Below are 16,779 nucleotides of genomic sequence, written 5' to 3'. Positions count from 1 at the left end.
ATATCACACACATGCACGTGCACACACACACAGTGTGTCCTCAGGCAGGTAGGGTGAGAAGAGTATGTAATGGGTGTACATATCACACACATGCATGTGCACATACACACAGTGTGTCCTCAGGCAGGTAGGGTTAGAAGAATGTGTAATGGGTGTGCACATCACATGCGCATGCACAGAAGCACATCCACACACACAGTGAACCCTTAGGCGGGTAGGGTGAGAAGAGTGTAATGGGTATACACATCATGTGCACGCACACACGCCGTGTATCCTCAGGTAGGTAGGGTGAGAAGAATGTGTAATGGGTATGCACATACACACACACACACACACAGACACACACACACACACACATGCTATATGTCCTCTGGCAGGCAGGGAGAGGGGTGCATGCAGTAAGTGCACACACCACACACACATGCACACTCTCAAGGCTGGGACACGGAACCCTGCCAGGCTGGGACCGAAAGTGCAGCGCCAGCGCCCTGGGGATCTCTCCTTGTTCAAAATCATGGGCTTCATAAGAAGCACAGCCTGTGGGCAGAGCCTCTGAGGCTAAGCAGGAAACAGCGACTGTGAGACCGGGATAGAGAAGGCAGCAACTGACACAGCCCCGGGCTGTGTCCCAGTAAGGGGCCAGGCAGCAGACGCATGCCAGGTGGGACCTGACTCAGTGTAGACACTGGCTAAATACCACTGGGTGGTGGAGACTCAGGGCCTCTCCCCCACTGCCTTTCACCCTCTGCATCCAATCCATAGGTGAGCACTCTCAGCTCTACCTCCAAACTCACCCTCCAGCCCCTTCCCTCCCACAGCCAAGCCCACCAGTTAATAAAAAAATTTTAAATAGAAAACTGAAGTTTTTCTATTTAAAACGGCAGCCTCTTCACTGTCCTCCCATGACCACCTCCGTCCACTCACCCACCAAAGCTAAGCCCCAGGGCCAGGCACTCCCCAGCTCCCAGAAACCGCTTGGTGTCTCATGGAGACTTGGCTGTGCAGCCCACTCCTCTCTTACCCGCCATGCCCCATCCACTATGCCCTCTCTCCATATGGCAAGTGCCAGGGATTCTCACCCTTCTCAGCCTCTGCTCAAGGGTCACCCCGTTTTCCTGGACAACATTTTATCACTGCCTGTAATCCTCCCACTTGTCTATCTCCCACTCTGGGATATTGCTGTGCATCCAGCCTAAGGCCAGCCCAGCCCTTCAGAAAGTTGGAGGTCACCACAGTGAAGCGGAGCACAGGCTCCGGGGCCAACGCCAAGGTTCAAATCCTGCCTCCCCCTCTAGCTCACAGTGTGATCCTGGATGGGTCACTCAGCCTCCTCAATGGTTCCACACACAGAAGGTTGCTTCAAGGATTAAAGGAATCTTGTTCCTCATTTAATCACACACATGCAGAGGGCCCAGACCAGAGGCTCCGGAAACGTCCAGTGGGCTGCGGCGCCTCCTGCTGACTCAGCATGTATGAACCAACATGTGAGGAACCAGGCCTGTCTTCTCCAGAGACTAAACACACTACTTCAATCAGCTCAACGGTGTCTCCCCAAATTTGTACATCGAAGCCCCAATTTACAGTGCTTCAGAATGTGACTGGAGACAGTCACATGGGGAGGAGTTTTCTATTTCAAACTAAACAGAGGCCCTTAGGGCAGGCCGTACCCACTCCGACTGTCGCCCTTATTTGAGGACATTTGAGCACACGAGAGACCCCAGGGAGGCGTGCGCACAGAGGAAAGGCAGTGTGAGGACAGGGTGCGAAGTCAGCAAGCCCAGGTGAGAGGCCTCAGAGATTACCAGCCTTGCCGACTCCTCAATCTCAGACTTCAGCCGCCACGAGGGTGAGACAGGCTTCTGCTGCTTAGGCCAGCAGGGCTGTGGTCTTCTGTAGGGCAGCCCTAGCACACTTACACAGTCACCTTCAGGCCAAAGGGGTAGAAGAGAGGACCCCAGATCCATCAGAGAGTGTGCGAACAACCAGGGCCTGCACTGCCCATGACCTGAGCTCTGAACTCAAGTCCCACCAGGCTCAAAGCCAGGACCTCAGGGGACGCCGGACAGGTGTGAGGAGTCCTTTCCCCTAAGCCGGTTCTGGACACGGCCTGCTGCCCACCAGGAGGGGCCCAGATTATTCCCCGTGGCAGAAGAGAGAAGTCCACGACCTCCAGCCTGCCTGCCCCCTGCCCCCACCCACCAAGGAAGGGCCGCCGGTCCAAACCACCCAGACCCCGCAGCCTGTTCAAGATTCATTTCTTTCCTCTTCAAAGCATTACAGATTGATTGCCAAGTCTTGCTGTAAATCAAAAGACAGTCACTACTCATTACCTACTTAGAATTCCCTGAGTTCTTCCTGGGAAGCCATTTCTCATCTGTTTGATCTCGGGAGCCCCCGGCACTATCTCCAGGCACGCCACCCATCACGGCAGCCGCCAGACACTTTTTTCTTCCAGGCTCTTTCCTCACTACCTAGATGAATTTCCACCTTTCTCCAGCTTTAAGAAGAGCTGCCAAGATAAATGACTCAAAGACTCCAGCTCATGCTGAAAATATATGGACTGCATAAAGCCTATTCCGAATCAGCCAGTGCTGGGGAGAGACACACTGGCCACATCCTCACCGGACAGATCATCCTGGCTGCTAAGCCCCAGACCCACCCAGGCATGCGGACGCTCTCTGAAGTCTTTTCACCTGTGGGATCATGACACTTGTCTAGCTTCGAGCAGTGCCAGGTACCTGTGCCATCCCCAAGCCTCTGCAACCTCTCAGCACAGGGGGGCCGGGAGCCCCACGGGTACATGTGGCCTGGCAGGAGTGAGGGGAGGGGTCCCCTGTTTGTACCGCGCATCCAGGAGGAACGTCCCTCCCCAGCCCTGAAGCTGGGACCCCTTTTGCAAAAGCGGCATGCTCTCAGCCACAGTTGCTCACCGCCCAGAGGGGAGGGCACAGCGGGCATCAGGACCCCGCACCCAGGGTGGTGAGGCTTTTCTGCCACCTCTGCTGATAGAGTCCCAGGACCACGACTTTCTGATGTGCCTCCCACTGTCAAACCCATGCGCCTGTCTCCATGGCCATCAGCAAGCCCCACCAAGGGCATCTAGCCCCTGTTCTCTTGCTGGGACGGACAGTAAGAAAGTAAACAGCACCAGCAAAGCCCAGCCAGGCTCTGACCTAACCAGCTACCCAGGCATTGGCTGTGCGGGAGACTAGACCACCAGGGCTCTCCAGCAATGAGCTGCGGTTGCCCAGGCTGGAGAGGTAGCTACCATGCACTTCACCCTAGCCGAGATGCCCAGGAGAGCCATGTGTGCGGGCCATGGTGCTGCGTCTGAAGGCTGTGACATGGGAAGAGCTCCACCCCCGCGTGCAGATGTGGAGTTCAGCAATCACCACTCACCAACAAGGGGACCCCAAGTGCTGTCACAGGTGCACCCACAAGGCTTGTGGCACACTCACGGAGGGTGGTCCCGGGGAACACTGCTGTACCAATGCAGGATGGCTGGGGGTGAGGAGGGACACAGACTCATGGACCCCGGGGCTCCGCCTCCACAAAACAGGCTTTTCTAACAAGAGGGTGGAATTCACATGAAGGCAGCTGGCTGGGTCTGTGGACAGTGGCGACAATGACCCCAGACGTATTTCCCTCTGTCCCTCTGCCAAGTTTCCGCAGATGCAGGAGCCCAGGATGCGTGACGATGGCAACACCATCTGTGGATGGTGCGCAGGAGCGCACCAGCCCAGGCCCAGCCTGAGGCCTGACACTGACACGGGATGGGGCCCGCGCCCACCAGCAGCCTGGCTCCTGGGCATCCAGGCCCATTCAGACCCTGTAGCACAGCAGCAAGCAGAAATCCACAGCCAGTAGGAGCTTCAAGAGGACAGCGGCTGAGTGGGCAGGGCCAGGCCAGCTTCCTTCCTGCCCAGCCACCCCCAAGACGCTTCCTCACCCTGGGCAGCTGAAAAAGGAGATGGCTGTGGCCAGGCCCACGGCTTGCCCCTGGGAAGACCCACGCTGCCCAGCCTCCACGCCGTGGAGAGAGGGTCCAAACCCTCATCCTGAACCACACAGGCAGAGGATGGCCTGGCTTGGGAGGTTCCTCAGGATGCAAACTCAGCTTCACAGCCCCGGGACATGAAGCCAGCTGTTGGAGTCTCTAACAGGGGTAGGGAGGAGCCCCCACTTTGGTTTTATCACAAATTACCTCCAGGCTTCAAGAGCAGACATGCCTGACGGCAGGTAAGCCCTTCCAGGATGAAACTCTTCATGACATACACAGAATTCAGAGCTAGGAGGGGAAAAACTCACGGCCCAGAATAATTACTCCCGCAGGGAGCGCCCTTCACACCAGCAGGTGATAGGGCTGGATGAGGATTTTCTAAAAACCTGTACGAAACCTCGCAGCATAATCACTACTGTCTGGCTGCTCTGGGAGCCACACCCACAAAACTGCTCCTGCGGGGCCGCGCCTCACCAGACGCTCCCAGGACCTGGAGTCACGCCTTCTCATGTGCAGAACCAGACACAGCGTCCTCGGAGGTGGGCATCTGGTCCACCTGCCAGCTCCACGCCCTCCCATCTACCACAGCTCCTTCAGGCATGAAAGAACCGGAAAGGCTCCTTTGGAGTCAGGGACCAGCTCCAGAGGCCTGGAGGCACCCGCGGGAGTAAAGCCGGCCAGCTTGCGTGCAAAACAGACAAACAAAAAAAACTTCCTTTCCCCACAGCTCCCCTATTTTTCTTGAAATCCCTGACCCTTTCCATTATCTTTTTTCTTCTCCTTTGATAGAGATGCTGGTATGAGAAGCTATTCTCATCTCTGAAAGAACCGACAGCATGAAGGCCATGAAAAGGGTCGGCTTCAGTGCCCGGGGAGGTGACAGGGAGGGGTGGGGCCTGTGGCACGCGCCCCGAATGAAGGCTACTTAGCAACCACCATGCTGCTGCTCTGTGGAAATTCTAGTCCACATTACCAGCTACTCTGATTTTGCAGGAAAAGGCCAAAAAAAAAAAAAAAATACCTCCTGATTTTTCAAATTTGGTTTACTTAGATGAACCAGAACGAACTTTTAAAATACCCATTGCCTGGGCCAAACAGAAACTGCCCATGTACTGGATATGCCCAGAGGCCACCAGTATATCAACTCTGGCCTTTGTCTTGCTAGAAAATTCGTCCTGGGGACTGAGAGGTAGAAACCCAGGGTTTCCCCATACTCCCCAACCAAGACCCTAACGGGACAGAGGCCCCCAGAGGCTGCAGTCCACTCTCACAGGGGCCTCGGGGGAAGGCAGGCAGCTAATGGGAGTGTGGCCAAAGCCAACGCCAGGCAAGAAGCCCACGGTAGCGAAGACGCCATCCACTTCCACCACGGCGACTCAGTACTGCCTGGACCAGCCAGTGCAACTTCACAGCCCCCTCCTCGGCGCCTCTGGGGTCGCTCATCTTGCACAGTGAACCTACGATCAACCTAAATGTTCCTCCCACTTACTTCTGGGCCTGTGCCATTGCAGCAGAGCCCTGCATGGTGGGGTCAATCAGACAGCTTTTGGCCAGCTGTGCAGAGGGAGCCAGAGAGGTCTCCTGTGTACAAAATGAGAGGAAACCTAGAAAGAGCCACCAGCTCCTGTTTTCTCAGGATCTATGAGGACAGCTCACTGGAGGAGCCTGCACCAAAACGGGAAGGGACCAAGTCACAAAATGCACACATGGAAACAGTGGTAGAACAAGTGCGTGGGGTCACAGCAGGAGAATGGGAGGCGGGCCGAGATCACGCCACTGCACTCTCCAATCTAGGCGACAAAACTAGACTCTCTCTCAAAAAAAGAAAGAACAACAACAACAACAAAAAGTAGAAGGTGGGGGGAAGGGAGACTATAAAGTAAAACTGAGGCAGGAGGCAGAGCTTGACTCTGGAGGCAGGGCTCAGACACCAGACCAAATGAAGGAGCAGCTAAAACAGGTCCTGAGCGGAAGCACCTTTCCATAAGACAGTTTACCACTGGCAACACCCAGGAGTTACCACCCCTTTCCATAGCAATGACTCGATGAACCAAAGTTACTGCCCCTTCCCTAGAAATGTCTGCATGAACTGCCCCTAACTCTGCGTGTAATTAAAAGTGGATATAAATCGAGCCGCAGAACTGCCCCGAGCTGCTGCTCTCAGCACACTGCCTGTGGGTGGCGCTGCTCAGGAGGGTAGTCATGGAGCGGTCACACTGCCCGAACAATAACACCGCTGCTTTAATAAAGCTGTTTCTTTCTACCCTACTACCGGCTCACCCTTGAGTTCCTTCCTGGGTGAAGCCAAGAACCCTCATGGGATAAACCCCACTTTAGGGCTTGCCTGCCTTGCACCAAAACTATGCTAAGTTTCTAATTTTTTAAGTGAGGAATCGATACTGTCTAACTTTTTAAGGTAGGTAGAAAACAGAAATAAAGGTCTTTTTTTCTTGATTTAAGGGTGATTCTACATTTAACATGGTGTACATATAAAAGAGAACAAAGGAAATTTCACCAACATTCCAAAGAAAAAAAAAAAAATGTTTAAAGCTACAAGGGGGAAAAAAAAAAAAAAAAACCAGAAAGCAAAAAATAAGGCTGTAGAAAACGGAACAGACGCTGATTATCACTGTGAATTCAAACAGTTCTTCTAACACAGGGAAGGCTCTCTATTTGAACAATGAGTAAGCTGCACCTTATAAACAACCTATTTTAAAAAGTTAAAAATACAGGGATAAGCAAAGACACGCCAGGGAAATGTAAGAAAAAGAAAACAATAGCAATACCAACGTCAGATAAAGTCAGATTCAAGACATAGATTAAATAGGTTAAAAGCGGTTTCTTGAAAGGTATACAAAGGCAAAATATATAATAATGACATAACAATCATCCACCTTTATGCCTCAAACAATTTATCATCAAAATGAATAAAACAAAATATATTATGAATCACAAAGAATTATAAAACCATCTCTCTAAATCTTAGAGCAAATATACAAAAATAGGGGAGGAGCAGAGGAGTGGAATTAGATAATACATCTGATTCATGTACACCAAAGTGCATATTCTAAAGATGAAAACTAAACACTTTCCAGTATTCCATAAAATATTGACCAAAATATTTTTAAATAGGCCACAAAGAAAAACTTCAAAATTAAAAACCAAAAATATTCACACCAGCTGCATTCTCTAATTCCCGTGGTAACAGAACCAGTACCTAAAAACCATAAGGTCACCAAGAAAAATCCAACTACATCTACTGGGAAATGAAAAGAAATACACTAGTTTAATTAGTTCTTGGGTTCAAAAACGAATCACTCTACACATATCAGGATACAGCTAAGGCAGTATTCAAAAATAAACTAGCCAAAATCTGTTTACTACCAAAGAGGAAAAAATAAAAAATAAACTAAGATTCAGCTAAACAAGTTAACAGATAGATGTGTCAAAACAAGGTTCAGGAAGAGAGGAGAAAGGAATTAATAATAAAACTGGAAATCAATGAGTTTGACCAACAGTAGAATTGAAAAATAAATTTAATAACTGATTTTATGAAGAGAGCAATAAAGAAGATAAAATTCTAGCAATTCTCTAATCCATAGAGAAAAAAAACACAAGTTACATTAGGAATGAGAAAGAAAATACATCTACAGATATAGAGGAGGCATTTTAGAAACATAAGATTTTAAAAACATCAGAGAATAAATTAAATTGTTTACTTGGTTCCCATTTAAGATCCTGGATGAAAACAAAGACTTTATAGGAAAATATACTGTGTTGGCTCAAAGAGTGATGAATTCCGACTCAAACAATCCATAAGAAAATCTGAAAAGTTACTAAAGCAATGTTCCCCAGAGAAACAAGAGTGTCTGAGAGAGCCAAAGGACAAGAAACCTTCAAGAAACAGCCAAGCCTGGTGCTTTCTAAGTAGTTCCAGGAATCAGAAAAATGTGTGGGGCTTCCCAAAACATGATCTCAAAAACGCTGGTCTCAAAATATGCCTAAGAGAGTTAAAGGAAAAGAAAAAAATAAGAAAGAATTTATAGCTCAATTTCCTATTTTGAGCCTTTATAAAATGCCAGTACAAGAATAACAAAAAAGGCCAGGCATGGCGGCTCACGCCTATAATCCCTGCACTTTTGGGAGGCCAAGGCAGGAGGATCGCTTGAGTCCGGGAGCTGGAGAGGCAATATAATGAGATCTGAAATCCACAGAAAAATAAGAAATTAGCCAGGCATGGTGGTGCGTGCTTCTAGTCCCAGCTACTCAGGAGGCTGAGGTGGGAGGATCACTTGAGACTGGGAGGTCAAGGCTGCAGTGAATTGTGATTGCACCACTGCCTTCCAGCCTGGGCAACAGAGCAAGACCCTATCTCAAAAATAAATAAATAAATAAATAAATAACAACAAAACAGGCATCCTAAGAATGCTTAGTGGATGCCCATCTGCTAGGTGCGCTATGCATACAGGCATGCCTCATCTTGCCATGCCTTGCTTTATTCTTTTTCTTCAGCAGCTGAAGATTTGTGGGACCCTGTGCTGAGCAAGTCCACTGGTGCCATTTTCCCAATAGCATGTATTCACTTTGTGTACATCAGCTTTTTTTTTTTTTAGTAATAAAGTCTTTTTAAATTATGGCATGTACATTGATTTCTTGAGACATAATGTTATTGCACCCTTAAGAGACTACAGTATACTGCAAACATAACTTTTATATGCATTGGGAAACGCAACAATTTCCAATACTTGCTTTATTGCAGTAGTCTGGGCCCAAACCCACAATATCTTTGAGGTATATCTGTATATCCATTTGTCTGATCCTCCTAATCATCCTATGAAGTGCTATTAATTTTTTTCCAGATGAGGAAATTGACGTAATGTTATCAATTTGCCCAAGCTGGTAAGCAGCAGAGCCGGGACCCAAACCAAGAATGCCAGTCTCTGGGGACCATGCTCCACAAACTCTACTATACTGCCTCCTATGTCAGCTTTTTTTTTTTTTTTTTCCTGAGACAGAGCTTCACTCTCGTTGCCCAGGCTGGAGTGCAATGGTGGGATCTCGGCTCACTGCAACCTCCGCCTCCCAGGTTCAAGTGATTCTCCTGCCTCCCAAGTAGCTGGGATTACAGGCATGCACTACCATGCCTGGCTAGTTCTGTATTTTTAGTAGAGATGGGGTGTCTCCATGCTGGTCACACTAGTCTCGAACTCCTGATCTCAGGTGATCCATCTGCTTCAGCCTCCCAAAGTGCTGGGATTCAGGGCATGAGCCACCGTGCCCAGCCTCCTATGTCAGCTTCGTAAAGTCCCGATGTACCACAAGAAAGTAGGGTGTGTGCTGGGATGCCTCACTGGCTCTGCACCAGGACGTCTGGTCATAAAATTCATCTAAGGTGCACCTAGCACCCAATCTTGGTTTCAAATACCATTCTCCAGTAAAAGGAACCAGGCTCCTTGGTGAAATGGCTGATTCTGGGTTGCAGCAGGGAACAGACAAGATGAGCCCAATGCAATTTGCAGTGCCAGAAAGTAAGGGAGTGCTCAAAAAGCAAAAGGACAGGGTGCATCAGAAAGACACAGGAGTCAAATGAAAGAGCGCTCGATGCCCAAAGCTGCAAGGGCTTGAGCATCACGAATACTGGATTATAATTTAAAGTATACAATAAATATCCATGGTTCTATACAAATATAAGTTTAAAATAAAGATGCCAGGTGTGGTGGCTCACACCTGTAATCCCAGCACTTTGGGAGGCTGAGGCGGGAGGATCACCTGAGGTCAGGAGTTGGAGACCAGCCTGGCCAACATGGTGAAACCGTGTCTCTACTAAAAATACAAAAATTAGCCAGGCATGGTGGTGGGCACCTGTAACCCCAGTTACTTGAGGCTGAGGCAGGAGAATCGCTTGAGCCCAGGAGGCGGAGGTTGTAGTGAGCTGAGATTATGCCACTGTACTCCAGCCTGGGTGATGGAGCAAGACTGAAAAAAAGTTGAACAAATAAATAAGGGAGAAGAGACAAATCTGTACAGATGGATCACAAATAGCATAACTATAACTCGCATGCCTTAAGTGTGGGTGGTACACAGTGACTGCTTTCCAAGGGTGCAGAAGAGCAGGTAGGGGAGCGACGTGATGGTAGAGAAACCTGAGAGGCAGTACCTTTCAGGTGATCAAGGTCAATATCATCAGTGATAAGTCATGCTGACGTGGAATGACATGGAATGACAGTGGCACTTCTGCGCTCTCCCTCCTAGTAACCTATAACTCCTGTCTTATGGTGAGAAAAACTACAACTGAAAGGCATTGTTCAAAGTACCTAGCCATACTACTCGAAATTGTCAAGGTCATCAAAACCAAGGCAATTCTGAGAAACTGTCACAGCCCAGAGGAACGTAAGGCGATGTGACAATGGAACGTGATGTAATCTCCCAGATGGATTCTGGAACAGGAGGAGTGTCCCAGCTGGGGAGGGGACAGTGCCATATGGTCCTGGTTACACCACACAGATCCTCTCCCTTTCCCATGATTCTCACGACCCCCTGGAAACGAAAGAGCCCCAAATGCCCCACTCACAGCTTGGAGAAAAAGAACCTAACTTCAGTTAAGGCCCCAGGCTGTCAAACACATTGAGTTATTAATCTCCTTGTGGCAAATGTGAGCTGGGACCCGCTTACACAGCCAATGGAGCATGCTCTAAATTAGCGTTTGCAGGTAATGGATCCGACTGTGAGCCCCACGCCAGCTGGCTACAAGCTGGTTACACCACTAACATAACAGGAGGCAGAAAAACGGACGGCCTGATTGGGCATGCTGTTAGCGCCCGATTTACCCAACGTGGACGACTTATTGGTTTAACACAATTTACTACACCCCAATTGCAGAAAATGATTTTCACTTCCTCTGAACCCTCACTCCTAGGTGCCGCACGGGGGAGGAGTCTTCGTATATGCCATCCACTCACCTTTTTTTTTTTAACATGCCCTCAAGATTTTATAACAAATCATAGATAATAAAACAAACAAACAAAAAAGATGAGGCTTAGAACTGGGGCTCCGGGCCAGCATCTCTTGAGTCCTGGGCTGGGTAGTATGCACACCTCGAGAAAACCAGCCCCATTCTTACCCCTAGTCCTGAACTGGAGAGCTCCCTGCCTTTCTGCCCGGTGTCCCTGTGCAGGGCTGAGGTCTTAGGGACGCCCACCTTGTTCGCAGGGTGCTATTAACGTATATAAAAGAGCAGCTGGCTTCATTTGAACCCAGTGAGTCAGCGATTGGCACAGCAGTAAATAGCCACCCTCCCCTCCAAGCCTTCCCTGACAGCAGTTGAGCCTGTGTTCAAAGGGCCACACCCCAGGCAACCAAAAACACTGGCTTTAGAAGAGATTTTTGTTCCCCGACTAGTTAAGAATTCTCAAGTTCCCAGTGACACAGAAGATGCCAGAAAAATGGCTTAAAACCTTTTCTTCTCTTTTCCATCCATCTATCGAACTCACCCACACATTTCCGGACACCCATGGTAGGTCAGACACCATGCAGATAAATGAGACGTGGTCCCCAAGAAGGCGCCTCCAGGCTCTCCAGGACAAGGACCACAACACTGCGTCACCACGTGATCCTGCCCTGGAGAGGGAGTTCAAGGTGGAAGAAGTGTCAGCCCACCTTCCTGGCTGCAGATGGCCCCAGGGGCTTCAGCCTGGGCACCAGCAATTGGAGGCACCCTCCTCAAATCTGGCCAGGGATACCCCATGATGTGACACTTTCCCCAGGCACCCATCTTCCCACCACCTTCAGAGGGGGTGACCCTTCTCTCCCCACTCGGTCCCCTCAGGAACAGACTCCATCTCTCATTCTTGCTATCTCAGTCCCCATTCCCACCCCCTGCTCTAAGCTCTCAGGGGCCCACAGATCGGACGGCTTCCCCGGCAGGCACTGTTTCCCCTGTATGTCCTGTGGTCAGCCTCAGGTGAGCGCGCACGGCAGGTGCACAGCATGAGCACAGCAGGCACACATGCTGACCCGATGCCACTAGTACCCTGCGGGTGGCTGCTCCCAGCTGAGAGCTTCCTGGCGCACTCAACTGTAGCCTCTGGCTTCGAGCTCATCTCTCCATGAGCCACCCTGGTCCACACAGGAGGCAGCAGCAAGGCCAACCCCGGGTCTTGGGATGGGGGTGGAGAGAGGGTTTGCAGACAGGTGAGATCTCCCCAGAGCTCACCTTCACAACACCCTGCTTCCAACAGCAGCCAAGTGTACTGTGTAGACTCTGTGTGGATCCCGACTTGAACAAACCAATGCTAAAAAGAGTTCAGGATCAATATGGACTAGATATTCACGACATTAAGGAGTTACAGTTCATTCGTGATAGTGGATGTGATATTGGTATGGTGGTTATGTAAAAGTAAAAAAAAAAGTTCTCATCAACTGAAACACCTACTGAAGTATTTACAAATACCATGACATGATGTCTAGGATTTGGCTTTAAAATGCTCTACAAAAAAAACTAAACACAAAAATCTGATGGAGACTTCGGAGTTCATTATACTTTCCTATTATTTTGAATATAGAAATTTCTTGTTTAAAAAAAAAAAAAAAAAAAAAAAGAGAGAGACCTCCATTACCTGGAAGCCAGGAGGGCTAAGGAGCAGGGGGTATTCCAGGGCCCCCGGCCCCTGACCCAAAGCCCACGCAGCTTATGAGGCCCTGTCCCCAGGCTGGGCAGGGTCAGGCTCTGGGACACTGTGGGGAGGAAGGCTCTGGGTCCCTCCTAGGAACCATCTGGACGGCAGGGCTCCACACGGGGCTCAGCTATTCCTGCCCCAATTTCTCAGTTATTTTTATTTGAAGCATCAGCTATGATTCAACTCAAGGCAGGGCGGGTTTCCAGGGCAGTGCCAATCTGAGGGCCCCACTGTCCTGCCCACCTTGCCAGGGGAGCCCCCCAGCACACTTCCCATCCCAGATCCTTGGAGGGTGCGGGGGTCCTGGGAATGCCGGGCCACAGACGCTGCACTGTAGCAGGAGACCGCACAGAAGCCAGTGCTGGGGTAGCTCTGCCAGCCCTTCCCAACCTCCCCAGCTGACAGAGCTGGGCTTTTGATGAACGTGTGTTACATGCTCCCTCCTGGGGTGCCAAGCATCCAGGCAAGGCCATTTCAACCTCCTCCTGGGTAGGGTAAGGAAAGGAGCACACAACTGACTGCTCAGAACTCCTTCCAGGGTGAGACTTTAGAAAGACACCCATCCCCCAAGCACAGCCACAGTGAACGGAAGCGTCCAAGCAGCCCCAGCGCGCTCCATCCGACCTCGGCCCTGCACTCCACTGATGAAGCAGGGAGGTCAGGAGGGCTGGGAGGGTGATATGGAGCCAGCACCCCAAGGGCCAGGGCCCTGCCAGAGAGCAGGCCCTGAGGACATCTAGGGGGGACTTGGGCTCTGCAAAGGGGAAAGGGACACCAGAAACCAACTTTCACAAGGACAGGCAGGAAAGGCAGGCCTGGGGTGGGGACAGGGTAATGGCACCTCCCCAGAGCTTCCAGGCGGCACCAACACTGGTGGGAGGTCCCGGACTGGAGGCCTCCTGCCCCAGGGGACACAGGTGGGAAGGGAGCCACTGAGCACTGAGGCAGTTTGGGTCTGACCCAAAGGCTTCCTCGTACCATGGGTGGCAGCACACTGACCCCTGGGTCCTGGAGCGGGGCTGAGCTGGCCAGGCCATACCTGCCATGGCTGGGCAGCCGCGGGAAGCTCCCTGGGTGGCACCAGCTCGCTGCAGGCCTAACAGGAGCGGAAGGCCGATGGAGCTCGGCAGAGCTCTTTACGGGCCGTTCAACCATCCCTCGACCCAGTTGCCTGAGCACAGCAGACACAATGGCAATGTTTACACATAAAAATGGCAAGCTGTTTTACTGGAGGCTTTCAGAGTCACAAGAGCGGCAATTTGGTCAAGTTTCCTGCAAATGGCAGAAACCAAGTCCGAGAGTAGAATGGTAGAGCACTAAACCACCCTGAAGAGTCACTGAAGACCGTTATGTCAAACACTGCCAAGAGTCAGAAGAAAAATAATCCTTGCCTGTGATCCTGAAGCCCTGTTCGTAATCGCCATTCGAGGTGTATGTGCCGCTGTGGCGTCTCATCTGTTACTCACTCGGGGAACATAAATTACTGGTTTTTACCTTTTAATCTTTACACGGAGAAACATGGTGGCTTACCTTTCCAACTCATATTCTTTCATTCCCACTTTTATAGCTTTCATTACCTGGAGGACAGATATTAAGCAAAGACATTTGTATCAAGCAGATCAGTAACACAGTGTGATAAATAACACGCAGCACTTCTTCAAAAGCACCTCTTCTTTAACAAAAGAAAAAAGGAATGATATGTGCACGCAGTGCTACAGTCATGTGACAAATTAGAACTTTTTAAAAGCTCTATAATCCACACGGTTTATTTAAACTGCAACGAAGCACTTCCATTTGGAAGCCGATAAATGCCAAGGCTCAAGTTAGGGCTCAGAAGCCACCAGCAGCCCAAGGACAGTGAGGATTTAACCATGAGGCGCTTGGTGAATACTTAATGCTATGAAAGCGATGATGATCACTAAAAGGACTCCTTTGTTTAACTTTCATAAGACATGGAGAACATTAACTCGTACAAGAGAGTACGCTGCCCATCAATTACCCTTGTCTGTTTCCTAACACAAAACTGCAACGTTCCCGAGCAGACGCTGGGCCATACTCATCTTTCAAGACATGTGTTTCCTTATTTGGTCTCATTCCTCCAGTAAAGTGGGAAGGTATGGAAGAGTGGGAAGGTTTGGAAGAAGTTTTCAGAAAATGGATGATGGTAACAAGTGTGCCTGAACCATAGTTAAGGACAAAAGATTCTTTAAAATGAGCCGAGAACTGCTGGGATATCAGGAAGGAGCACCCTACCCTCCCAGATTTGGGACTTTTTGTTGGACAATTTCCTGAGGATTAGTGTCCATGACAGCCATGATGGGCAGGTGCCCTAAGCTGAGGAACTGGGGCAGAGCCTCTCCTGTCCCTGCCCTGTGTCCACCAGGGAACAGAAAAGGGAACCATCCCTGTGTAAAACTTCCTACCTCTTGTGTGGCCTTTGGGGATTAGAGCCCACCCGAAAACCCTTCATCCTCACTGGGTTCTCTCACCCCACACAGCAACACCACGCTTCCCACTCAGCCAGACCCAGTGCTTACCGCACAGTGGGCCTCACTGGAGATTTTATTGGTGTAGCGCAGAACCTCCAGCTCCATGTCCGTCTTAAACACTCGGCTTCAGAGACAGAAAAAGAAAGCAGCAAGTCAGTGACTTTCAACTTTCAAGAGGCGCAGGCTGGAGCCCTCCAGGGAGACCTCAGGGCTCGCCACACCCTGCAGAGCCGGGAAGGGGTGCTGTGTGAGGCCTGCTGGCGACCACTCGGGGCCAGAGTGGGGCCACCAAGGCCCAGAAGTGACAAGATGCATAGAAGAGTCTAGAAGAAAACCTCTAGCGGGGAGCAGAGCTGCTGTCTACTTGTTTTAACACCAGCCGGCAGGCAGGCTGTTTCCAGAGATAAGCATCTGGAAGCCGCTGTGGGTGGGGAAGAAGCCCAGTTGCTGCAGCCTGCCATAGGCTGCTCCCTCAGTCTCAGTTTCCCCATGCATGGAAAGGGGATGAAATCTACATGGCAGGGCTGTTGGGCCATAATCCTAAGCCTGCCACCTTCCGAGGCTCTACCCTGTTGGCTGAAGAGGCCTCGTTTCCTCCCCACCCTCACCCACCTGCCCACAGGTGGGAGACAGGGTCAGATGAGGGGACCGAAGCCATTCCAGCTCCGTGTGTGCAGGTACAAATGTGGGAACAGCTGGTCTGCAGACAGGCAGGAGACAAGGAGTAGATGAGAAGGAGGCAGCCACAGATGAGAGAGTGGTGGTCTATGTGCGCAGGGGAGTCACAACCGGGGGACCCTGCTGTCCCTTCCCAGCTGGGCTGTGCCTCCCGCAACTGGACTCCTGGGGCTCCCAGGTCCTCCCAACAAACTGGAGTTAATTTGCCCAAATGTGGTTAGGTTTCTGGTGGTCGCAATCAAGCTCATCTGCAAGTAAGACCCACAGAGAGGAGCCGGATAAGTATTCATTTTCTACCTCCAACCATTGAAAATAACCCTGGATCTGTGGGCACCGAAAGGGCAGCCATGCTCCGGTATTCAGAGTACGGGCCCGGGAGACAGGCTCTGGGCTCCAGTCCAGCTCCGCCCCTTCCCAGTGGTGTGGCTGAGAGCCCTACTCTGTGCCCCGATTTCCCCATCTGAAAAACGGAGATATGAACATTGTTTTCATTGTACGTTTGCAGTAAGAATGGAGTTGGTGTTTTTACAGCACTAAGGACAGTGCTCGACACACAGTAAGTGCTGGGTACGCCTGTTCCGGAAACCAAGTGAAATGAAGAGCCTGCAGACACCACCTCATCCACACCTCCCACCCCAAAGCCAGGCGGAGTGCTCTGATGTCCTTAGGTAGGATGTCTTAATTCTCATCAAAACATTACCCCCCCAGCATTCACGACACGCCTACGAAGCTAGAGAAATCTCAGCAGACAAATATAGCCTCTCTTCATTTTAAATTGCCATTTACTGGGGACCCACTCCATGCTAGGTCCTGTAAGTTGCAGTGGATGCTGGGTGCACTGCCCAACTCATTCCCTGGGGCCACACTCCTTGACTGATCTCCTTGATTCAATGGAGGGAACCAAGATTCAGCTCCCTTGCTTCAACTGGGGACATCT

At 50.5% G+C, this 16,779-nt stretch overlaps 1 protein-coding gene across 1 annotated transcript in view; it reads right to left on the bottom strand.

Annotated features, from left to right (window-relative positions):
• PEPD (peptidase D) overlaps positions 1 to 16,779 on the bottom strand; it is a 123,959-nt gene that overhangs the window by 55,367 nt on the left and 51,813 nt on the right. The window contains exons 8-9 of the mRNA XM_017504238.2: positions 15,213 to 15,288; positions 14,206 to 14,252 (exon numbers count right to left, since the gene is read on the bottom strand). Of these exons, the coding sequence (XP_017359727.1) occupies positions 14,206 to 14,252; positions 15,213 to 15,288 (123 nt within the window). The remainder of the gene's footprint in view (positions 1 to 14,205; positions 14,253 to 15,212; positions 15,289 to 16,779) is intronic.

This window comes from Cebus imitator, unplaced genomic scaffold, assembly GCF_001604975.1.
Source record: "Cebus imitator isolate Cc_AM_T3 unplaced genomic scaffold, Cebus_imitator-1.0 Scaffold318, whole genome shotgun sequence".
In the NCBI taxonomy this organism is placed as follows: domain Eukaryota; kingdom Metazoa; phylum Chordata; class Mammalia; order Primates; family Cebidae; genus Cebus; species Cebus imitator.
Note: the sequence above shows the minus strand (reverse complement) of the source record. Positions and strands in the feature narration are given on the sequence as shown.